General features: G+C 34.1%; 1 protein-coding gene across 4 annotated transcripts in view; it reads left to right on the top strand.

Moving 5' to 3' along the window:
• SWT1 (SWT1 RNA endoribonuclease homolog) overlaps positions 1-26282 on the top strand; it is a 153233-nt gene that overhangs the window by 6428 nt on the left and 120523 nt on the right. For all 4 annotated transcript variants that reach the window (XR_004314480.1, XM_032466482.1, XM_014560003.2 and 1 more), the window contains exons 4-10: positions 3151-3209; positions 7624-8353; positions 11838-11897; positions 13139-13268; positions 14213-14314; positions 14793-14981; positions 20313-20406. Coding sequence is in view for 3 of the 4 variants with exons in the window: in XM_032466482.1 (XP_032322373.1) it covers positions 3151-3209; positions 7624-8353; positions 11838-11897; positions 13139-13268; positions 14213-14314; positions 14793-14981; positions 20313-20406 (1364 nt within the window). In the remaining variant the exon portion in view is untranslated. The remainder of the gene's footprint in view (positions 1-3150; positions 3210-7623; positions 8354-11837; positions 11898-13138; positions 13269-14212; positions 14315-14792; positions 14982-20312; positions 20407-26282) is intronic.

The raw sequence follows: 26282 nt of genomic DNA, 5'->3' as shown, positions 1-26282 counted from the left end.
ATTGGTTTACAGCCCCAGACAGAGGGGACTGATTTGCTCTGCAGGTGCCTTTGTGGGCCTGCACCTCTAAGACAGTCAAGCAAGGAGCAGCGGAGTTCTGGCACACAGTGGGGGTGAGTGCAGGTGCAGAGTTTTCAGTGGACCTGCATACCTTAGCAGACACAGCGCTGAGGATGGCTTCACTGGGGAATTCTACCAAATATACAAAGAAGAACGCATACTGATCCTTCTCAGACTCTTCCAAAAGATTGAAAAGGAGGGAATGCTCCCAAACTCACTCTGTGAAGCCACCATCATCCTGATACCAAAACCAAAGACACTGCCAAAAAAGAAATTACAAGCCAATATCATTGATGAACATAGATGCAAACATACAGAAATCAGTTGCATTTCTTTATACTAACAATGAAACAGCAAGAAAAAGTAAAGATACACTCCCTTTTAAAATTGCATCCAAAACAATAAAATACTTAGGAATAAATCGGACCAAGGAGGTGAAAGATTTATACATGGAGAACTACAAAATATTGATTAAGGAAATTAAAGATGACTTAAGGAAATGGAAAGATATTTTATGCTCTTGGATTAGAAGAATCAAAATTGTTAAAATGGCCATTCTGCCCAAGGCAACCTACAGATTTAATATGATCCCTATCAAATTACTCATGACATTTTTCAGAGAACTAGAAAAATAATCCTAAAATTTAGATGGAATCACAAAAGACCCAGACTTGTGAAAGCAATATTGAAGAAAAAGAACAAAGCTGCAGGAATAACCCTCCCAGACTTCAGACAATACTGCAGAACTACAGTAATCAGAACAGTGTGGTATTGGCACAGAAAGAGACATACGGATCAATGGAACAGAACAGAGATCCCAGAAATAAACCCACACACCAATGGTAAACTTACCCTCCACAAAGGAGGAAGTAATATACACTGGAGAAAAGACAGTCTCTTCAGCAAATGTGTTGGGAAAACTGGACAGCAGCATGTAAATCAGTGAAGTTAGAACACTCCCTCACACCAGACACAAAATCACCTCAAAATGGCTTAAAGACTTAAATATAAGACAAGACAATATAAATTTCCTGGAAGAAAACATAGGCAAAACATTCTCTAACATAAATCTTAGCAATGTTCTCCTAGGGCAGTCTACCCAGGCAATAGAAATGGAAGCAAAAGTTAACAAATGGGACCTAATTAAACTTACATGCTTTGTTGCACAGCAAAGGAAGCCGTAAGTAAAACAAAATGACAACCTATGGAATGGGAGAAAATATTTGCAAATGGTGCGACTGACAGAGGTTTAATTTCCAGAATATATAAACAGCTCATAAAACTTAATAACAAAAAACCAAACAACCCAAGCCAGGAATGAGCAGAAGACCTAAACAGGCAATTCTCCAATGAAGACATACAAATGGCCAATAGACGCATGAAAAAATGCTTAGTATGGCTAAGTATCAGAGAAATGCAAATCAAAACTACAATGAGGTATCACCTCACACCAGTCAGAACGGCCATCATTCAAAAGTCTACAAATGATAAATGCCAGAGAGGGTGTGGAGAAAAGGGAACCCTCTTACACTGCTGGTGGGAATGTAGTTTGGTGCAGCCATTATGGAACACAGTATGGAGATTCCTCAAAAAACTAAAAATACACGTAGCATATGATCCAGCAATCCCACTCCTGGGCATATATCTGGAGGGAACGCTAATTCGAAAAGACATGCACCCCAATGTTCATAGCAGCACTGTTTACAATAGCCAAGACATGGAAGCAACCTAAATGTCCATCAACAGATGACTGGATAAAGAAGTTGTAGTGTATTTATACAGTGGAATACTACTCAGCCATAAAAAGAATGAAATCATGCCATTTGCAGCAATATAGATGGACCTGGAGATCATCATTCTAAGTCAGGTAAGCCAGAAAGAAAGAAAAATACCGTATGATATTACTCATATGTGGAATCTAAAAAGAAAAAGAAAAGGACATTGTAAACTCATCTATAAAACAGAAACAGACTCATAGACATGGTAAACTGTCTTACGATTATCAGGGGAAAGAGGGTGGGAAGGGATAAATTTGGGAGTTTTGAGATTTGCAGATGTTAACCACTATATATAAAAATAGACTTAAAAAATTTCTTCTGTATGAAAATGAATATATATATGTGCATATATACATGACTGGGACATTATGCTGTGCACCAGAAATTGGCACATTGTAACTGACTGTACTTCAATTAAAAAAAACAAGTAGTTGTAAAAGTTCCATGAATGCAGAATTGTGTCTTTAAGAATTTGTTTTGCTATAATGAAACTATTTCCATTTATTTTTGCTATATTATTAGCCTTCTTAAAATACTGATTTCCTTGTATTTCTCCTCAGTTGAAAAATCCTCACTTACTTAGTTTATCCCTCAAGCTCCTCTTAAATTTGGTCACACCTAACTATCTAGTTTTCTTTTTTCTTCCTCAAAAACAGTCCTTCTGCTTCTCGCTAGGCTGGTTTATTTTCTCTCTGCTGAATTTGCCCTAGTCATCTTCAGCTTCTTAGAATGACTTTGTCTTTTACCAATTAAACCTATTTTCAATCTGTATTCAATCTTTAGCATAGATTTTGTCTACCTCTTTTCCTAGGTGTGGTCCAGCTTTTTGGTGGTTGGTGTTTTTATAACTTGCTGTCTGTGGTCCTGCTTTGATGCTTACGGCCTTTCCATTAGGTCCTGTCCTTCTACTTCTTTCTCTTTATCTTTCACTGTACTCTAAGCTCTTTGGGACAGAGACTGTATCCCTATAAGAGAGATGTTATTTCTTGTGCCTAGCTCTGTATCTCCAGTACATAGAGAGGCAGGGAGGCACAGGAAAGAGAGGGCAGACAGCTGGTTTCAGATCATGGCCCTGCTCCTGACCTGCTCTGGGACATTGAGGAAGATGCTTTGCCCTGGGTACTTTATCTGTAAAATGAGGTTGATAATAATGTCTGTCTTACAAGAATATTAGGAGGATTAAGTAAATTATTGTGTCACCTTATTCACTAACACATACATATGGAAAAACATTGTCCCCCAGGCTCCTTCCCCTGTAACCATAGTACGGTGCACAATTTACATTTCCTCAATGATACCTTTTTTCTTTCAGAAATCAGACCATACAGATATTCTATACTGTAATATAAAAAGAAGACAAGAACTGAAAAGGTAAATTCTCCCTTATTCTTTATATATACCTTTTCACTTTTTTAGCTTACAATTATGAGACTAAAATATTTAGATTTGCAAAATCCTTTATTCTGATTTATACTGTTTTGTATCCAGATATTTATAGCTATATCACAGATTATGATTATTTAATTTTCTTAATATTTTTATAAATTTAAGAAAAAGTTGAGTGAAATAAAAAGTCTACCAGAATTTTATACTATGTTAAAAAATCACTTTCAAATAAAATGTAAATTTTTACCTCAAGTGATCTGATTTTGACACACCCTTATAAGATACATAACTTCATTACATATAGTAATGAAAGAGGTTATGAAGCTGATTTAGAAATTTTGAATAAACCATCTTTATACATTACTCATGAAGAGAATATATAGCTTACTGAATTGATACGGCTCTAAAACCATGTTAATTAAACAGGTTGTGGGTACAACTTGGAGAACTTGGGGAATAGTGGTAGGAATAATGGATTTTAGGTCTCCTTCATTTTCTGTGTTCTTTGGATAAAAATTTCAGAGAATTTTATGGGGCAGGAATTTCTTGCCGCTAATAAGGGTAAATAAGTATAAAAAGTACAATGTATGATAAAAGTTGGTAAGATTAACATTTCTCTGAATATAAGGAGCTATGAGAAAACAATTAAAATGGCATTGAATATATAGATAAAAATTCTGCTTCCCAGACAAGCTCAGTTAATGTTTGCCAAAAACAGAAAATCCAATTGGCCTCGGACTCTTCAGTTTTTCTTTTGAATCATCTCCTATTTTTTTGTGACACTTTGTATTTATATTGTTATGTGTTAAAGTATATTCTGTCACAAATTTCATGTTATATTGACTATTACTTTCTAAATTTTTCAGATTTTTTAATGCCTTTTATACTAGTATCCATTTATTTTATTTTATTTTAAGTTCTAAAACACTGCTTGATTTTTCACCAGCTACCTTTTGCTTCAGGACACACTTTCTTGCCTTCATTTTATATCCATGTATAAGAGCGTAAATAGAGTTCTGATCTATTTACTGCACCTTTAGACTTATATCATCTTTGGGTGGAGGGAGAAATAATGTTGTTGAATTATTTTGAGAATAGGATCTAAATCATTCTAAGAATGCAGTGAAGTTCAACTTGGTTTCAGTATTTACTCAAAATCTGCTATTTGGCTTCAGCCCTTGGAATGCTGAACAGTTGAATATCTAATTCAGTGACATTTCTGCATCCCCGAACCCACATGTGATCAGTGACCATGCTGTTGGGTGGGTTAGCATTATACCTAATTAGGGTAACAATATCAGTAATGTGAACAGCACAGCATCTGGCTTGATTATTAACATCTAAACATTCACTTTCAGATATTGGCAGGTACTCTAGGTGTAACTTGTTGTGACCTTTTCTTTAGTCAAACAAACTACATGGCATACAAGATATCTCAGAATGGCCTTGTCATGTATTTAAATAATGTGGTAGGAGCCATTATATATTTTAAAGGCTGATTGGACCAAAGGAAGCTGTAATGCAGTGTTTGGGAGACACCAGTGTCAATAGTATAGGGTTTCCAACAACCATTGGTTGCCCGCAGAGCACATGGTCCATTTGCTGTGGTGGTTTATTTATTGGAGCAGTAAGCAAACTTATTTGCCGTAAGGTTGTAAGTATTTCTTTATGATATTTGGCACCTCCTGAAAACATCTCCCTATTCAACTACACGGAAAGTCCCAAAATTGACATGCAAACAGCAAAAGCTAAGATGCAGGTGGAAAATCAGAGAGAATTTTGTCATCCTGGAAGCCAGTTACATCGTACCATTACCACAATTCCAGATCCATGGTTTCAGTACATATGGATATATTTATTAACAATTAAAAATATAAGCCAGGAAAGCAATCTTAAGTCTACTTTTGAAAATATTCAGAAAACATTTAAGCTGTGCACTTTCAGTTTGTGGGATTTCTTACATAAAATTGCATCATAACCATTAGCCACATCTTTAAGTCTTAAATCTAAGAGTTGAAAAGGAAATAAGTTGTATCTCTGTTACTATTAGAGAGGTGGCAGTATTGCCATCATCAGGACCCATTATTTGCAGAATTAAGCAAAAAGTACTTTAGTTTTCATTGGACCTAAGTGGAAAGTAAGTGTATAATTTAGTATCCTAAGTGCGTTATTATGGCCAATGGAGTAGTCTAGCAGCTGGCAATGTTAAGCAATTATATTTCCTGCAGTATGTCATGTTTTGAAACTTTGGCTACTAATTTTTTAATAATTATGATAATTAAATTTTTGAAAAGATGTCAGATTTAATCTTGTATCACAAAGTTCAATCTAGGATAGCGACATTTAGCTTCTACTGAATATTGATTTTACACTAGGTCATTTATAAAAAATAAGTTTTTGCTGCATGTCCAGCGTGTCTGAAAAGATTTCAGAACTTTAGTATTTTAAGTTGCAAATACACAGCTACATTATCACAATATAGCATTTTGCAAAACTAGTTGATAAGAGGTAATTTTAAGATTTAATTTTGTTGTCCTATAAAAAGGTATTATAATGTTGAGTTTTTATTAATTATGACCACATGGACCATGGTGCATAGATGACTGTGAAATAGTGCAGCATAGGGCTGTTGTGAAGAACAAATAAAATAGGGATTTAAAAATACTCAGAGAACTGCAAGTCCTATTAAGATTTTTCTTTTATTTTGTTTGTTGTTTTCCTGACTTTTCTTTAATATAATGCCAGCTTCTGTGATATACTATTAAAATGCCAAGCAAAGTCCTATTAAAGTTTAGTTTTATTGTTACTCATTAACAGATAAATAATGATAGGGAATCTTTTTATAGAAAGAGATAAAGTAAAGAAAATGAAACCAGGTGAAGACTCCGGTGAGTTCCTGTAGGAACTCTGAGATGTTTATAGTTTGCTCTTGCATGATTATTTGAGAGAAGTCACGTATTTACCATCTCTTTCTCCCCTGCTGGACAGTAAGCTAATTAGGGCTAAGGATTGTGTTTGATGCGTCCTCCACTGCCTCCCAGTGCCCGGCAGGGTAACAGGCGCTTAGAAGGCACTCAAGGATTTACTGATACAAAGTAATGTATTGTGGTACATCAATTTCCCCCCTCTTTCTTTCTGACTGCAAAGTGATACCTGGTTTTATTAAGCGGGAAAATATTATCACCTCTAGGTATTGCTTCTTCTAACATTTTAGTACATTTCTTTCTGGCTTTACTACTATGCTTATTTAAATTGTTGAGACTACATTATGTATTACAGATTTGTGCCCTGCTTGTTTTCTGCTTAATATTATATCAATATGTTTTGTTATGTCATTGAAGACTTTCCATAAACATCATTTGAAATGACTATGATCATCTGTCATATATGATAGAGTGACTTTGTTTCTTAGTCATTCCCAAAATTTTAGCATTTACCATGTACCTGATTTTTTACTACTGTAAATAATTCTGAATTGAGTATCTCATTATTATTTTTTAGTCCATTTCTGATTTTTTTCACCTTGGTGTAGATTTCTAAAGTGAGAATTACCAAGAAGTCAAAGAATAAGAACATTTTTAGAATTCTTAATTATATTGTCAAATTCCTTTGTGGAATTGTTGTATCATTTTGTATTTCTCCTAGCAACATATGAGAAGGTCCATTTTACAGCCTCTTGCCAGTATTTAATGCTGTTTTTTAATCTTTACTAATTTGGTGGAAGAAAATGGTATGTTGTTGTAATTAGCAAGTCTATGCAATTAGGAAGTCAGACTTTTCCCCGCAAAATGTTGATCAGCCATTCTCTTTTTCTCTATCATTAACTTTCCGTTTATGTCCTATTTTAGAGTCTTAGTACTTTTTGATGAGCTTTTTATTTACCAAGGCTAATAAGCTGTCACATACATAGCAAATACCATCTCCCAGTTCTTTTAACTTTATTATTTTTTAATATGCTAAAGTTTTAAAGTACATAGTCATTTACATTTACTGTTTTCCTTTGTGATTTTTCCCACTGCTATTAAGTTTAGGAAGTTCTCTGTTAAGAAATAAGTTACATGTTCCCTTTTTCCACTGTGGTTTTTAAGGATTTAGTATGAATTATAGCAATTATGGAAATAGTAATTATTTTGCACTTGTGTTTAATCTATTTGGAATTATGTCATCTAGTATTATATAAAGCTGTAAATTTGTTTTTTTTTTTTTCCAAATGGCAAACCAGTTATTCCAACACCATTTGTTGAGTAATCCCTTCCACTTCATTCTTATTGTAGCCATTTCTAACTTTTTATGAAGTTCAGGCCAGTTGTGTTATTTCCTAACTAAAATGATGCAGTGCAACATTATATATAATCTTAAATAACTGTAATGTAACCTAGTTTTCTGTGCTGCTTTACAGACTGACTATAGAAACTGACACTCCAAGAAAGAGGCCAAGAATCAGTTCTTCATCCCAAGGACCAGTTAAACTCCAAGAAACATCATATTCAAATGACAGTAAAATCATTTCACAGAGTCCTTCTCCAAACGGAACCAGAAAAGATACAAATAAATGTGTAGATCTTAAAGTTATTAAATTGACAAATGTTAGGAGTAAGCTGGACCATGTTAAAAACTTTAACAGTCCTAGGATTGCCAAAGATGTGAAGCCTAAAGCCGAAGGCCAGCCAAGTGAAAAAAAATGGCCTAGTTTACTTGCTCAGTGGGAGAAGATGAAGGAATTCAAGAAAGAAAGGCACAATAAATTTAGAGACGGTTCTGAAAAGTATGTTTTGGAGAAATACAAGGGAATCCAATTTTCTCAGGATTATAATTCCAACAAGATAATTAAGGAACCCCTTGAATCCAGAAGAAGTAAGATCAGTTTCAAAATCCCAGTGAAATCCCACAATACCCTTCAGAAGCTTGTAGAAGAAAATGTCTTCAGTCTAGATTCTAACAAGTCAAAGGCGAAGCAAGAGAACACAGGATGCCAGGAAGGTGCCCAGGTTTCATTGAATTTGACAAGGCACAAAAGTGAACATTTATTTTCAGATCCCTCATATGCAGAGACTGTCCGTGAGTGGAAAGGAAAATATCCTGAGCGTCGTGAAAGTGATGGTTCGATTTCTAGCGAAAGCCTAACGCAGGTAAGGTAGTGCAAAACCCACTAAAACGTGGGTTTTAGTAAAGAGTTTTAATATAGTTAGGTTTTGAGTTGCTTTTGTTATAATGATCATGGAGGGCTGATTCAGTTTAGTCGGGAAGATATGTCTTGGTTCTTTTATTTTACCCCTTTAATTCCGACTTTTTTAGGGAGCTATCCTAGCAAGTATCAAGGATCCAAAATAGAAGGGAAAGTCTAACAATGTAGAAAGAAGCAGTTATAGACAGTCCCGTCAGAGAAGCACTGTGGCAGTCTTAGAATCGTCTCCAACTCCAGGTACCATAGAATGTCCAGGGGTTAATCTTCCGAACAGCTATTCCTTCAACAAATTATGTTTTGAGCGCTCTGTGTGCCAGGCACTGTAATCACAGTCTCTGTTTTCAGGGACTGACTTATATGAGGAGGACACACAAGCAACCACAGTAAGTCTGATAAATGCTTATCACCTAATATGGGAATACACAGCAGGGGATTAACATGGCCTTGGTGCGCCATCAAGGGACTAGCTCAGAAAGGTTTCCTGGAGGTGGTAACATGTAAACTGAGAACTGAAGACTGAATAGGAGTTATTCAGGTGAAGACAAGGTCAGGTGGGATGGGAGACGCAGGGAGCTACATGTATAGACATCCAGTCTAGAAAGCTTGGCACATCTGTTTTGCTTCTAAATTGTGTAATAAATCAGCATTTGTGGACTAATTTGAGAACCTAATCACTATAGCCTTGTTTCTATGGCAAATAAAATTATTTACCTTTAAGAGAACTTTGGAACTTCAGAACTTTAGAACTTCCTAAGTTCTGAAATTTAGAGACTGCTTGTAATCGGTGGTTGAGCCTACCTGCTTTCAGGAATCAGGACTACAGGGTGCAGTATATGATTCTTCCTTTGGAAAATGGAGGGATTGTAACTAGGGGGTTGTAACTCAGAGGAGCTTGAGAGAGGGTACTCTTTGTTTGCTGAACTTGAAGGGGTCCAAGGAGGGAAAGAATTGAGTTTGTTCTTTTTATTGCTTTCTTAAAGGAAAGCTCCAGTTTTCTTGTGCTGTATAGTCAGTTCTCTAGAGTGGAATGCGAGAAAAGAATCTGAATTTTCCAGTATGTTCAGTGAACATCTTTGTGTCATTACTTGGTGTTCCTCATGTGCTGTGCATCTAAGGCACAGCATGAGAAATCCCTGCACTGCAGTGTACAGTGTCTTTTGCACTCTGTTCAGAATTACTACACAGACCAGAAGAGGTACATAGCATGAATATTAAGTTGTAGGGGAAGCAATTGTTGCATGATTACAGGAGCTAGTCATCTTAATACTGCTTTTTTTCCTCATAAATTTCTCAATAGATAATTATCTTCCTAAAATAAGAGTGTACTTTACAAAGAAATGGTTGTATTTTCTGGATTTAGTAATCCTGTTACTCTTTCCTAAGAGAAAATTATGTCTTAGGTTTTATAGTCCTTTGATATAGACCCCTTTTTTTGCACCCTCCCCTCAACATTGACAACAATGTCCTAGAGATTTATAGTTTATAGGCCACTTTGATAAATAGTATCCCACTTAATTCTTACAAGGTTCAGGGATAGAAATTTACCAGTTCAGGAAGCATTAACTAAAGGTACCTATTATGTATCAGTATGTTTCTAGGTTCTAGGAATTTAGAAATGAATAAAATGCTTTTTACCCTCAAGAAGTTCCCAAGGAGGTAGATTAGGAAACAAATACAATTGCAAATACAGTGAAGTAAATATTAGAGCCCTAGGAATTTGGATGATGTTGGTATAAATTTGGAGGTGCGTTAAGGAAGTTCTCACTAAGGTGGAGATTCTTAGGCTTGGTGTTGAAAATGTGCGGAGCAAGGAATAGAAATGTTATTCTGCCAGGGGAGATGACCAGTGTGTATAGTGGCCCAGAGTTGGGAAATTGCCTGGCAGGAGCATACTTGGGCACTTAAGTTGTTCAGTTTGACTTCAGTTGAGATGTGTAAAGAATCTCCAGGAGAGGAAGTTGGAGAGGAAGCCAGGATCTAGACAGTGGATTACTTTATCTCTCACGGAAAAGATTGTCTTTTTTTTTTTTTTTTTTTAATCTTGTATGCTGTGGATAGTACAGAGCCACTGAAACATAATCAGGGAAGCAGTATGGTCAGGCTTTTAGTTTGGAATCACTCCAGCAGATAAAACCATTGTTACCCTCGTAATTGTTTTCCCCTTCATCTCAATCCCTGTATTTAATAAAGCATGGCAGGGAAAGGCAAACAGTTAAATGCCCACTGAAGACTTTATTTTTTCAGTAAGGGAAGGGTTTTCAGGGAAAACCTGACATGAATGTTTCTGAATTTGCAGGTAATAGAAAATTTGTTGAAATCACTAAAAGTGATCTGTGGGAAAGAGAGTGAAGGGTAGTATTGTTCTAGGTAAAAGAATGAAAAGACTTTGGATGTCAGGCATTGCAGGAAGTTCTGTAACAATCTCTAGCACTCCTTAGTTGAAGAGAACCTAAAGATCTAGTGAGATTTAAAGTCAGGTGGAGAAGGGATTATAAAGTCCAGTTTCATGGAATAGTCAAGTTGTAATGGGTCCATGTGTGTGATGTATGTAGTGTTATATCACGTGAAGAGTGATGTTGAGAAGTGGAAGCTGAATTCCCAATAAAGCAACGTACAAATACACTTGTTTAAAGAGGGTCTGTGATTTACATTCAGCCTCCTGTGAAATAATGTGAGTTTGATGTTACCTTGGAGAATTCTTAGACTATGATTTGGTTTAATAGTGGCTTTTGCTGCGTTTCCTGTCACCTGTATGTAGTTTCATCCACTCAGCTTAAGTAGTGTGAAAAGTTCAAGTTAGGTTTTCAATCTCTGCTGGAAGACAAAAAATAAAACACAGACCTCTGGTGCTCTACCCATAAATGGTACAGTTATGCATTTTTTCAGCCTTTTCCCCTCAGCCAGGTAATAATCTTCAAGTTCTGTTTGTAATTTTGTCATGTCACTTTTAGAAATGGCTCAGTTACTCTGGGATGAAAATTGTCCACCACTGAAGGCCAGTTCTTTTTACCTTTGCCATGGTTGTTAATATTTCTTAGGGTGACATGTCATTTTATTCTTAGAATATGAGTATTTTTAGGAATGTATATATGAATGAGTAAACCCTAAAGAATTTCTACCATGTTTCATGACTTAGTACAATGAGGCTCTTCTATTTTAGGGTCAATTTTTCATCTAGGGGCAATGTTGCCTCTTAGGGAGCGTTTGGTAACTGACTTGATGCAGGCATTTTTGATTGTCAAGGTTTGGAAGGGGTAGATATCTAATGAGCAGAGGCCAAAGATACTTCTAAACATCCTACAACACATAGAACTGCTCCCCCTCAAAAAGAATTATTTGATCCCACATGCCAGTGATACCAAGGTTGAAAAACCCTTACTCTCAGTATATGCTTCATTCTTAACTAATGAAATTACTTTTCATTTCAGAGTTTTGAAGCACCATGTTCTTCAGTGTCACTTGAAAGTATTCAAGATACAGATCAAGAGGTTACTGATACTTTTATTTACTTTGAATATTTTTAGTGAAATTAAGTCAAACGGTTTCTATTTTAATAAAAAATAGTGACTATAATAACCTTGGTACAATGAAAATAACAGCGGTGTGTCTGCTTAATATGTGAATTTTATGAAGCCATGAAAAACCATTTGGAAGAGCATTTACATTTACTTCGTCACCTTTTTTGCCTTTCTTTCTAATGAGCTCTAATCTGTTTTGAATAAAGAGCATGGAGCCTATGGCCCTCAAGTTATGTGAATTTTGATTTAAAGTTACACTTCGCATGCTTATACCTTGGCTTGACAAAAATGCAGTATCATATCAACATGTTTCTGCCTCATTTTTCTAATTAACAGTAAGGTGAAAATGTTCAGTGGAAATGAGAGCACATGCATATTTACTTTTTACCTGTTGCCTTATTTCTCAGTTAGAATCTCCTGATTGACCCTCAGATTTATTGCATAGAATTTTATGTTCCCTGGTCCTAAATGAAAATTAGGTTCTTAGAACACTTTGTGTTTTTCTTTTTAAAGGAGACTTTAAAACCATATTGATTGCTTTTTATTTGTGACATTCAATAATATTTTTCTGTTTTGTGGGTCAGTGCCTCTTGGCAAAAGAAGAAAGATTTCTCACCTCTAAAGTTAGATTATATTTTAATTTCTTTGCATCAGAATACATCAGGGAACTACTTACTTCCCTTAAGTGAGGAGGGTATTAAGATCTAGAGTTCAGTTTTTGATTATTCATAAACAGTCTTAGAAATCTGAAGCAGAGTGCCATCACCCATATAAAAACATATTTGGCTCCCAAAGTACTTTGAAGTGAGAATGGGAATGAGAATTGGTTTATTTTTAAAGTCCATTATACGCTAGGCTCTATATGAGGGTCTTCACATTATTTCATTTAGTTATCACTAAAATACTAAAAGGAAATAGACATTAAACCTTCCTATTATATAGATAAACTGAGACTCAAGGTTATTAAAAAATTTGCTTATCTAAGGTGGTTGAATGAGTAAAGTGGTAAGAGAAGAGCTATTTTTAAAAACCCTGTGTATGTTTGTAAATCTGTATTCTTTTACCATGCAGCTTCCATATTTTTGTAAATTTTTTGCTTTCCACAAACTGTCTCTTATCTTCAGTGAATTAAGAATTAATTGCTTTCTTCTCTTATTAATCTGCAGAGAAAATCATTCAAAATATTTTACCGTAGGTCTTTTGTAATTTAGATGCAGATAGTAGAAGAGCTCCATGCTGCACGAGTGGGAAAAAGTGTGGATTTACCTGTGCTCCCGCCTTCTGGAGAGTTAATGAGTATGGAGATTGACTTGGTGGAAGATGATGCGCAGTCCTCTGCTGGTATACCCTCTATGCATATGATCATGCTTATGATCTCCTATGTTTTCTTAAGAATGAACGTGCCAGCATTCAATTTTTATAATATCTAGATAAAAAATATTAATGCGCTCATTTGAAATAATAAAGTATGGTATATTTCTTTTAGCTAGAGGAATCAGGTCAAAGATTTTCCTTACCGTCATTTGTTTTATATATCTCACATTATTAGGCAGTTAGACATATTTTCTCTTTCTCTTTTTGCCAGGGGGAAGTAGTCAGAGTTATGAGTTGTCTTTTATTCTTGCTCTTAATCATAACTTTTAACACTTTCAACTGTGTAAAAGCCCTGGTCAGAAATAATGCAAATTGCTCATGGATTTCTTACTTATGTAGTAAAATTGTGATTAGTCTTACCAATTGGAGAAGATAATGATAGATGTTACCCAAAATCTGTCAGTGTACTGTTTTGAATTGTATTTGTTAAAATAGTAATGCTGCATTACATTCACATTGCGTTTTTCAGTTTATTTAGAGTTTTCCTGTACATTAACTTATCTGACCCTTGAAGGACTCTATGAAATAACAATGCTAGTATTATCTGTTTTCTTTCTTTTACATGTATTTATCTTTTCAATTGTATTTCAGAGTATATTAAAAATTAGTTAGCATTCCTAAGGACATAACTACCAGTAATACAGCGCAACATAGACACTGCTGGCATGCAGTTTACAATTTAAAATCCACCCATAAGCAATATACAGTATTTTACTGGTGGATAATTAAATACTGATTACCGTTCTTTCTGTTAAGAATTAGGGTAAATGCATTTTTTATTTTTGTCGTCTAAATCTTCAGAGATTGCATTCTCTGAAGAATGCTATCAAAGTTCTATGATATCAAAATTTTAGTTACTAAACAAGTCTTATCAAATGTCATGAAGTCCTCACTTTGCTCTTTTTCTCTAGCAAATACTGCTTCAGACAAAAAGCTTCTAATTGTTATTGATACAAATATTCTGATGAATCACCTTAAATTTGTTAGAATGTTGAAGACAACAGAAATCCCAGGTATTTATAAAATACTTATTGATTTTGATTTTCTTATTTGAGTTGATATTTTATATGTGCAGTGATGTGGGTTTTTTTCCCCCTACAAACTTATTTCCATTTGGATATGCTATTTTTTTTTAATAAGGAAGATTTTTATTAGTGAAGTAACAAAAATAGTGAAATACACACACACACACACACACACACACACACACACACACACACACACACACACTATAATCAATTTAAGAAAAAAACAAAAAAGCCTTTACAGGTTAACCTAGCAATCTAAACTTAGTCTTCTTTGATCTCTGATAGCATTTATTTTTGTGACATTCTCTTGACACATCTGTTTTTAGTTCCTATTTTTCTGTGTTACCTCTTCCTTTAGTTTGTGAATTTCATACTTTAAAACTTTCAATTCTCTTACAGCAGTTTGATTTAGTAGCTCAATGGATATTTGTTGACTCCTAAGAAATCTTTTTTTATTTTTTAGGCTTTGACAGACTTGTGTTAATAATTCCCTGGGTTGTTGTGCAAGAGCTGGACCGTATGAAAGCAGGAAAATTACTGAAACATGCCCAGCACAAAGCTGTACCTGCAGTTCATTTCATCAATGACAGTCTCAAAAATCAAGATAGAAAGCTATGGGGTCAGTCAATACAACTTGCATCTCAAAAACTTTGTAAGTATTATTCTCTCAGGTTGCTTCCTAATTGAGATTTGTTTGGATACTGATTCACTCTTGAAAGGAAATGGTGCAAAACTTAAAAAAAAATTGTAACTGTTGCAGTGTGAAATGGCAGGACATAGTGGTGCTTTGAGGTATTATGTTAGGCTTGGTTTGGAGGTCTTTGATTTTTATTTTTCTGCTTCTCCTAGACCTTCTTAGGTCATGTCTCTATTTCACAGATGGTGACTAGATAGATCTGTATGCATAGTTCTCTGTATTACAGTACTTTGGATTCTTTTTTTTAAAATTTTTTATGGAGGTACTGGGGATTGAATCCAGGACCTCATGCACGTGAAGAGTAAACCCTACCACTGAGCTATACTCTCCCCCATTGAAATACCATTTTGAGTGATGAGGCCAGTAAGTGACCTAGGTGCATGCAGTTAGTATAATGAAGAGGCAGACATTGTTTTCCTCTGGTTTGTCAGAACCTGTAAAAAGGAGGTAATTAAAAAATAAAGCTCTATAGATTTTCTCCTGACTTTATTTTTTTCCATATTCGTTTTTTTTAACTCATTTTAAAATTAGCCTTAGAAACTTAGAATGTATATTCTTCATGTTTTATATATCTATTCGGGAAAAAAATCTGTGTGTAAAGCAACACTGTTGTCTCTGCAGAGTGTATACATCTATTTAGAAGATTTATTTCATTCTTTCCTAACTCAGAATTATTTATATATGTAGATTTATATTATTTTAAATATCATGGATTTATTTTGCCTACTATAACCATAGTCACCATAAGAGATGAAAGAATTCATCCTAAGGTGAATCTAATCATGATATTAACTCTAAAGAAGCTTTTGGCATGGCTGTTTAGTCTTAGAAAAAGGGCCTCTACCATTAATTCCTTCATTCATTCCCTTTACAAATATTTATTAATTAGCTTTTAGTGTATTCCAGATACAATGCTTATGCATTTTGAGTAGGAACTTCATGTGCTATGTTTAAGAGTTTTTAAAGGAAAACCACCAAAACAAAAAATCACTTATTCAAGTTAAGAAGATACTAAAATATTTTAACATATTAAGTTGAACACCTTAGATGGTCTTTTTTTTTACTTTCCATTATAAGAAATTTCAAATATGGAAGTGGAGAGAATAATATAATGAATCCCTGTGTATCTGTCACTCATTTTCAGAGATTCTCAACATTTTGTCATTCTTGTTTATTCTCTTACTTCCTTTTCCCCTTCTCCCCCAACTCCTGGAACTCCTGCAGTAAAGTAAATCTCAGGTATCATATCATATTATTTTCCCCTGTAAGTACTTTGGTATGTGTTGCCAACAGGTAAGACTTAAAAAAGCACATACACACACACTTTAAAAAAGCCCGGATCCAAACCATCATTTCAGTAAAGCCCCAGTCCTTAAGTTCCTTAAGAAGAGGTGGGAATTTTACTTACTCTTTTATTTTTTTTTAGTTATACAAATTATGTTTTATTTTATAATTGTTTAGATGATGATACTAATAGACAACACTTATATGGCCATTATTCTCCAGACCCTTTTCCAAGTGCTTTACAGCTAATACGTTATAGTGCTTGTGGAAGAGATTCTTATTAGATCCATTTTATTGATGAGGAAATTGAGACATAGAGGGGTGAGGACTTGTCCTAGTCCTTCAGTAGATTAACGTTGAGACTTATGTTAATTCTAGAGTAGATATTTTGGCCATGTTTGTTATTTATAGATGCTTCTGTTTCTTTTGACTTTTCCATTTTTATGTGCTTTTTTGATGCTTTGACTTCTTCAGTCTCTGCTTTTTGGATTATTAAGGAGGGTAAGTCATAGTAGTGGTCTCACACTTTGTGGTGCTTCAATTTCTGGGTCTTCCTTGAAATCCATATTTCATTTTGATGCTTGAATTGTACTACGTGATCTTAGTTTTGTTAAACTGTGCTTTTAGTTAAGGTTGTAGATATAATAATAGATTACTTGTGTAATTGTCTCTGTCAGATAAGTCCTTTATGTATTTCACTGTATCATTGCTGTCTGTCAAGCTGATTATTTAAAACATTCTTTGTATAAAACCAGTGTATCTAATACATTTATTTTGTTGATTGTGATTTTATGATATCATTTAGAAATATTTTTTGTGATTTTAACATAATTAAATTACATTTTATATTCTAATGATAAATTGAAATTCTTATGAAAAAACTTAATTGAGGATTATTGAGTGAAATTAAAGTACTTGTTTGGAGAAAGGCAAGAATAAAACAGTCTTTTATTACACTTTACATCTGTCAAGCACACTTGCTGCCAAATCTAATAACTGCTTATTTTGCATGTACTATTTTCTTTTATAATCATTGAGTATTATAATAATATATTTTTTTACACAAGCATTTTTCCATTAAAAAAAATGCCACAAATTGAATGCAGATAGTTTATGTTAAATAACCTTAGTTGACTAATTTTAGCCTTGCCCTTACTCTTTTCAAAATTGTATTTATTTGATCAAGTATGTATTATGAAGAGAATAGGATTTGAAATCTGATTGACCTGAGTTTATAAGCTGACTTGGGGAAAGGTAAAAGTGAGGAAAACTTAGTAAATGAAATGGGAGGAAATAACCTGTAGCTGAAAAAACGGTTGTGAATGTTGGTTGAGCTAATATATTAAATACTTAATGGCTGATTGTCTCAAATAGGTGATAATTTGTTTGTGTCGAATTGGTTAGAAAGACTAAAAATCCCTTTCCCCTAAATGGACAAAGATTGTTAATAGGTAATTCACAAAGGAAGAAATAAAACCAGTCAGCCGTTTGTTCACTGCAAATATTTTCCTGTCTGTTTGCCATTTTTAATAATGTTAATTTTTATGTATAAAAGAAATTATAAATTTTAGTTTATATCTTTTACTTTTTCCTTTGTTATTTCTTTTTATTGCTTCTAAAGTTAGAAAGTTACTCCTTCCCAACCCCTGATAGGAGACTTTGCAGTGCTCAGAGCTATGGGGACAGGAAATAGTAGCTTTTCAGGAGAGCAGTTTATCAGTGCACATCAAGAAGCCTAAAGAGATGATTCTCTTTCTAGAAATTATTCTAAAAAAGATCAGAGATGCTCACCATGATTTATGTAAATAACATTCATCATAGCATGATTTATTTAGCAAAAAACTGGGAACAACTTGACTGTCTTACAGTTGGAGACGTTAGATGCAATGCTATACCCGTATGAGACAATACTGTATTTTGGAAAATGTCAATTGCCTGTGAGATTAAATGAAATAAGATTAAAAAGAATATAAAGTCTACCAAATAGCTTAGATTATGCATATGTACTTATAGATGGTGAATACTGGTTATATTAAGCTGATGGAATTATGAGTTATTTTAATTTTCTTTATATTTTCTGAATTTTCCAGGTTTTCTATAATTTTTTATTTTTATATTTAGGCAAAAATTAAGTTATCTGACACCTCCTACACCAGACATTTGTTCCATCATTTTGGATTTTCTTTTATTTTATTTTTGTTGAATCATTTATTTGCCAGATATTTCTACCAGACACTGTTCTAAAGTGTTGAGGCTGCAGCAGTGACAAAGCCTGCTGTTGAGAAGCTTTAATTCCATTAAATGTTAAAAATCATATTAACTATAATTAATACAGAATTTACTTTGGTGTCAAATGTGAGTAAAATTCATTGCTATTGAGGTGCCATTTAAGCTGAGTCTTAAATAATAAATACATACTTAAGAAGCATTTGGTATAACCATATATTGGACCAAGTGTTTCATGTAAATTTTCTCATTTAATCATCCTAGTTAAGCAGTTTGCCCATTATTACATCTCTAGTAAGTGGGAAAGTAGGGATTCAAACCCAGATCAGTCTGTTTCTGGAGTCTTTGTTTTGTTCACTTTTGAACAGTACCTGAGCAAGTGCTCAAAAATATTTGCTGAAAAAATATTTCATGAGTATTTTTGTAGTTTTAGGTGTGTCTTCCAAGCCCATGTTCCATAGAAAAGGTGACAGAACAGTTAATCTTGAACTTTGATATCTTTAGAGCGGTGTACTATACCCTTTAAATCTTCTTTTGTTGGTCAAATTGAGTTGCTATATTTAACTAGTGATTTCGAGCTGCCCATTTTGCATTATTATGGTATTTACTCTGTGAGCTGGAAGAAGGAGAATTGTGCTGTAATATGTGTCTGTCTGGCTCACTGGTTATCTGATTAAAGAACTGGATAGGATGTACTGTGAGGTCAGTTGAGTTCTGTCTGGACTTCCCCATGAAATTGTGAGCCCCTAAAGAGCTTGTCTTTGTCCAGTTACCTAGCGCAGGGACTTGGCACAAACAGACCCTATATAATATTTATTGCATGAATGAATTAGTTTCCTAATTTCAAAATTTAGAGATGTAAGTAATTTAGGCTAAAAGTTGAAGGAAAAACAGTTTATAATCTGGGAACAAAGTTGAGGCTTACTACTAGCCAGTACATGTTGAATTTTAGTGTGTAAGAGACTCACCGTAGACTTAAATCAGTCCTTGGGTCCAGGCTGCAAAGATTCTTATCCAGAAGTGGGTCTGGGGTGTAGTCCTGCCATCTATATTATGAATATATACCCTGGGAGGTTCTGAGGCAGGTAATGTAAGGACTTATGAGAAAGTCTTTGGTTCTATTTCTATACATTACATTATTTTCACAAAAAGCAAACTTTTACTATGTACGTTAAGGCTTGGAGAATGCCAGAGGACATGCGGCCACTGATTAACATTTGTTAGAAATTACTTTTTGTATTCTCTGCCTAGGGCCCATATTGCCTTCTCCTGTACATCTCTCTCTAAATGCACTTGCTTAGAGGTTAAGAAAAAGCAGACACATGAAAGCAGTACTGGTGTTGGCAGAGCAGTAGTTCGTTATTTTACAGCCCTCTTTTAAGTTGAGATCATTTTAAGCATGGTGTACATAGTGTAATCATATAATTTACTTATAATCTCTGATTGACTAAACTGAGACTAGAATTCATAGCTTTTAGTTTCTCACTTGGCATTTAACCCACTAATGACATTTCTTTCCTTTGGGTTTATTAATAGGCATGTCCTATTTCATTGTAGTAGTAAACTAATCACTTTATTTAAACCCACAATTATGTGCTACCTGAATTCTAGGTCCAGAATTTTCAAGGCATTGTTTTTGCTTTGTCTTCTCTTACTTTTTATTTAAAAAGTTATCTTTCTTTTGGATGCTTTGATATGTAAATATGGCCTAGATTATTCATACAGTTTCTAGATTTTTAGTGTGTTTATTGATTGTTACTTTTGCTGAATTTGCAGATGGATTGAGTGATGAGAACAATGACGATCGTGTATTAAAGTGCTGTCTTCAGTACCAGGAATTATTCCCTTGTTCTCTTGTTATTTTGTGCACGTGAGTTTCATGGTCATTTACTCTTTCTTTAAAAAAATAGCAATTTACTCTCTAGTTAGTCCTCTGTAGAGCATTAAGCCTTTCATCCCTGTGTGTGCCTCAAACAGATTAGAGCATAGGATAAAAGTTTGGGGAAATCTTATTAATCTGCTAAAGTGTTGTAACATCTGGGCAATTTATAATAAATTAAGAGGTCATTTGAGAACTAAAAAATAAAAAATAGCAACTTATACCAAAGAATTTTTAAAAATCTTACTGTATCCATCATGCCAAGAATCAGAAACATAGAATTTTCTAAATCTGCCCAGTAAGCATATTCATTTATATCTCACATTCTTATAATGTGCAGGCTATAGAAGAATGAGGTTTGAATCTCATGAAGTTTCATTTCAATTTAACGTATATGCTATTCAGAAAACTTTTGGAAAAGCAGAGGAAAGTCAATTTAATAGCCCAATAAAATAGTTTAGAAATAAAAATCTGACATTTTTGGTCACAAGGCAAAAGGGTTAATGGATTAATTAATCAAGTAATTAATTTGTGGGGAAGGGCTAGTTTATGATGCAGTTATGTCCTGGTTACCTGTTAGAGAGTTAGAATTGGAATTCTCGATCTACCACTTACCAGCTTTATGACCTTGGAAAGTTACTTAACTTAGTTACCTCATGTATGAAAATACAAGGAGAGTGATAATACCTGCTTTATAAGGTTATTGTGAGTATTTAGTCAGAAAAAAATATATATGTGTATATGTGGCTTAGAAGAATGCACAGTACATAAAATGCTCTCAGTAAGTAATTTTCCTCCTTATCCCTTCCTCCTTCCATTCCTCCATTCCCAATGACTATTTTCATGACTTAATTCTAAGGTAAAAGTAACATAATGTTAAACAAAATTGTATTCATCATGTATGAGATAAGAGCAATTTTAATTTGCAGTTTTAGTCTGAATTTTATTCACTGCAAAATGGAGTTTTTACAGTTCCATAGTCACGCCTGAGTTCTCTGTGAAATGGAGTGATTATACAAATGAACAGCCCTAAGGTTTTTCTTGTAAGGGGGCTTGGTCAGTTATCATCTTAGCTGTGTTCAAAGATAGTATTATTCTTTTTGGTATTAAAGGAAATATTAGAGCGTTTTATCTCTAATACTAAATTTTTTAAAATCTAGGACATAATATATCATCTTGGAGTTTGTTGAAGACTGACAGAATTAGTAATAGCTTAATCATTTTGAATTTGAGATAAGCTAAAATTGAGAGATAACTGTTATATAATTTTTTTAAGTTCAACTTAAAATGAAAATTAAATTGGTGTGATGTTATCAATTCTCCATTATTCCTGCAGTCACTGGTTTTGAATTAAGATGTAACATTTTTTAGTGAAATGAAAATTTGTAGTCAAACTTTACTTTTAATTCTGGCATTATCATGTTCCAGGTGAGCCTATTATTTATTTTTATTTTTTCCTATAAAAGGTGATAATCATACCTACTGTACTCAGTTACACCTACTGACTGTGCAGATACGTTTACATTACTTCAATAGATGATGATGATGATGATGACAATGACAGGAGAACCCTTCTATAACTATATATAACTATATACTATATCTCATTCTAAGTGCTTTACTAAGAGTTACAGTTGTAAGTATGGGCCAGTAACCCCCAGTTAATATCTCCAGTCCATATCTCTCTCTAAATTCTAGTGTATTCACCTATACTTACTCAGTATCTCTACTTGGATATCTCACAGACGTCTGGAACCTACCATCTCCAAAAATGAACTCCTGAGCTTTCCTTCTAAACTATTCTCCATTTGAATAAAAAGTGCCACTTTCCACCCATTTGCTGAAGCCAGAAACTTTGGGGTCCTTTTTGATTCCTGCCTTTCCCTCATTGTCTACACCCAGTCAGATAGCAGGTCCTGTATAGACCTCTTCTTTTCTTTATACCCCCTGCTCCTATCCTATGTCAAATGATGTTATTTTTCCTTTTTTCTTCTTTTTCTACTCTAAGAGTTATTATGCTCTCTACTGCTACACTTTCTCTCTTTCATTTATTTTTAAAAAGTAACAATATTTTTAATTTTTAAAAAATTTTGTTATGAGGAATTTCAACATTTAAAGTGAAGAAGAGTTAATAAACTCCTCAGTACCCAGCTACAACAATTACCAAAATTCTTCCACTCTTCTGTTATCTATATTTCCATCTACTTCCTGTCCCCCATATGATTATTTTTATAGAGTTCTTTGTATTTTGAGGGAAAATGTATAATATTGAAATGCCCAAATCTTAACTATACAGTGTTGACAGTGGATGCACTGGCGCAGCCCACATCCCTCTTGATACGTAGAACACTTTCAAGAGAAAATACTCTTATGCCCCTTTTGTGCTCTTTTTCTGGCTTCTTAGAGTGGAAGCTTAGATCATTAATTAGAGACTGCAATAAATTTCCCTTTAAGCACTGCTTTAGTTGCATTCTACAAATTTTGATACATTGTATTTGTATGTTCATTCAATTCAGTATACTTTATAATTTCCTTTATGACTTCCTCATTAAGCCATAGGTTATTTAGATATTTGTTGCAGTTAATTCTAAATATTTACAAATTTTCCAGTTATCTTTTTACTGATTTATATTTTATTTCTATTAATGCTTGAGAACATAATTTATGAGATTTCTATTTTTTTAAATGTGTTAAATTTTGCTTTATGGCCAAGAATAAGGTCTACCTTGGTAAATGTTTTTATGTGCACTTGAAGAAGAATGTATATTCAGCTCTTGTGGGTAGAGTATCCTATAAATTTCAAATAGGTCAAGTTTGTTGATAGTGTTGTTCAGGTCTTCTATAATCTTACTGATTATTTGTTTACTTGTTCTGTGATTACTGAGATGGGAGTATTGAAATTCCCAGCTGTATAATTGTGGGTTTGTTTCTCCTTTCAGTTCTGTTTTACTTCACGTATTATGAAGCACTGTAGTCAGAGGCATACACATTAGGATCGTCTTCGAGAATTGACACCTTTCTCATTATTTAATGTCTTTCTTTGTTCCTGATAATATTCCTGGTTCTGAAGTTCCCTTTGTTTAGTATTAATATTACTACTCTGGTTTTGTTTGATTACTATTTATATTATATGTCTTTTTCATCTATTTACTTTTAACCTATCTATGCCTTTATATTTAAGTATTTAGTGGATGGCATATAGTTGGTATTTTATTTTTCGTCCAATCTGACAATTTCTGGTTTTTTAATTGATGAGTTTGTACGATTCACAGTTAATTGCTTGGGTCAAGATCTACCATTTTGCTAATTATTTTCTATTTGCTCAGTTATTCTTTTCTTCCTTTTTCTTTCTTTCCTTGGATTAATTGTGTATTTTTATGGTGCCGTTTTATCTCAATTATTGACTTTATACATTTTTGAAAAAACTTTTTAATGGTTGCCTTAATGTTTACAGTATACATCTTTACTTATTCAAAGTCTACTCTCAAATAATACTACCTTGCTTCATGTGTAGTGTAAGGATTTTAGTATGCTTTGAATTTCTCCTCCCATCCTTTTTGCTATTATTGTCATATGTTTTACAGAAGCAATAAGCACAGAATACTTAGCTAAATTTTTTGCTTCAACCATTTACCACTTAAAGCAATTGGAAATAAGAAATAAGAATATTTTAATCTTGCATTCCATTTTTAACATATTTCATTTCTTTTTATAGATCTAAGTTTCTGTCTGGTGTCAGATTTCTAGTCATATTCCTTCTGTCTAAACAGCTTTCTTTGACATGTGTGAGTCTGCTGACATTGAATTTTCTGGTTTTGTTTGTCTGATAATGTCTTTCTTTCTTTCTTTCTTTCTTTCTTTTCTTTTTTTTTTTTTTTTTGAAAGATATTTTTGCTGGATATACAATTCTGGGTTGACTTTTTCTTCTGGTATTTTAAAGCTGTCATTCCATTTTCTTCTAGCTTGTTTGATTTCTGATGAGAAATCTGCTGTAAGTGCTATCTTTTCCCTCTGTATGTAATGTGTCTTTTTTCCCTCTCATTGCTTTCAGAGTTTTTGTTTGTGTTTTGCTTTGTTGGCAGTTTGTGTTAGCAGTCTTTAGCATATATGCCCAGGTGTTTGTAGTAGAGGGGAAATTATCCTGCTTGATGTTCTCTGAGTGTCTTGATTCTATGGTTTGATGTTTATTTTTAGTTTTGGAAAATTCTCAGCCATTATTTCTTTAAATATTTCTTACGCCCCATTCCCTCTTTTCTCCTTCTGGTATTGCAAAATTACATTGTAGTAGTCAGCCTCCAAGATGACCCAATAATTGCTGCCTCTTTGTATTAATGTCCTTGTGTAATCCCCTCCTACATTGTACCAGGCTTCCTTGTCTTTGTGACAAATAGCATGCATCAGAAGTGATGATATGTCACTTCTGAGATGAGGTTATATAAGACTGGGACTTCCTTCTTGGGCACTCCTTTGCTACTTCCTCTCTCTTGGATCACGTGTTTTGGGGATGCAAACTCCACGCTGTGAGCATCCTTACGTAGAGGCCCACGTGGTGAGAAACTGAAGTTGCCAGCCAAGAACCAGTGAAAGGCTAAGCCCTGCAAGGAGCCGCATCAATGAGTACCAATTAAACTTCGAGATGACTGCAACCCTAAGCAACAGCATGCTTCAAGTTAGTGAGAGACCTTGAGCCAGAACCATTCAGTCAAGCTGCTGTCAGGTTCCTGACTTATCAACTGTGTGAGATAGTAAATGTTTGTTTTAAGCTGCTAAGTTTTGGGGACACATTTTTACACAGCAATAGATAACTAATACATGCACATACTTGGCTCAGTTGATATTGTCTCACAGCTGTTACATATTTTTTTAACCTTTTATTCTCTTTCTGTTTCAGTTTGGATACTTTCTTTTGAACTGTCTTAATATTTGTTTCTTTCCTTGCCAGTGTTGAGTCTCCTGAGGACCCTGTTGAAGGCATTCTCCATTTCTGTCACTATAGATTTTTTTATTGTTAGCACTTCGATTTTATTCTTATGATTTTCCTCTATGCTGAAACTGCCCATCTGGTTTTGCATGCTATTTACTTTTTCCATTAGAGCCTTTAGCGTATTAATCAAAATTATTTACAATTTCCTATCAGATAGCTTTAATCTATGTCATATCTGAGTCTAGTTCTGTTGGTTGCTTTGTTTCTTGGCAGTATGTTGATTTTTGGAGCATAATTTATAAGCAGACTTTAGGACTCACTTTCTCTGTAGTTTCCTCCCTTCTTCAGTTTCTCCCTTAACTTTCTATATGCTCTGGCCAGCCCTGAATATTGCCTTCTGACATTTCAAACCACAGAGTCTGTGGATTTCTGTTGTAAGGCATTGATAAATTGGGGAATGCCCTCGGGCAAAAAGAAACTTGTACCTCTTACCAGTGCAGTGTCTGTGTATTGAATGTAGACTTCCCTCCACCTTCTACCTACATTTTATTGTTCTCTAGTGCCTTCCAACAGGTTTGTTTTTTTTGGTTGGGGGGTGTCCAGATTTTCTAATTCTCATTATGGGAGAGTTAGTCAGACCAAGATACTCTGTCATTAACAAAGGCTGGAATCCTTCTAGGCTCAACAACAACAGTTTAAGAAACACTGATCTGATTATGTCATTTCCTCATTGAAGCCCTTAAATCTCTTTCAGTTTATTAATGTCCTTGCCTTTCTCTGTATCCATGTAAACTGGTCTCATGTACCATACTCTAATCATATTGGCTACTTTCAGCAAATAACAAATTCACACTATTTGTCTTACGCTCACTCTTAAGTAAATTTGTAATTGCCTGCCATGTGTAAATTATTGATCTTACAATGGTTCTCTATGTTTATTTCT

Source organism: Camelus ferus, chromosome 23 (genome assembly GCF_009834535.1).
Source record: "Camelus ferus isolate YT-003-E chromosome 23, BCGSAC_Cfer_1.0, whole genome shotgun sequence".
Classification (NCBI taxonomy): Eukaryota; Metazoa; Chordata; class Mammalia; order Artiodactyla; family Camelidae; genus Camelus; species Camelus ferus.
The sequence above is the reverse complement of the archived record's forward strand: the minus strand, read 5'-3'. Positions and strand labels throughout refer to the sequence as shown.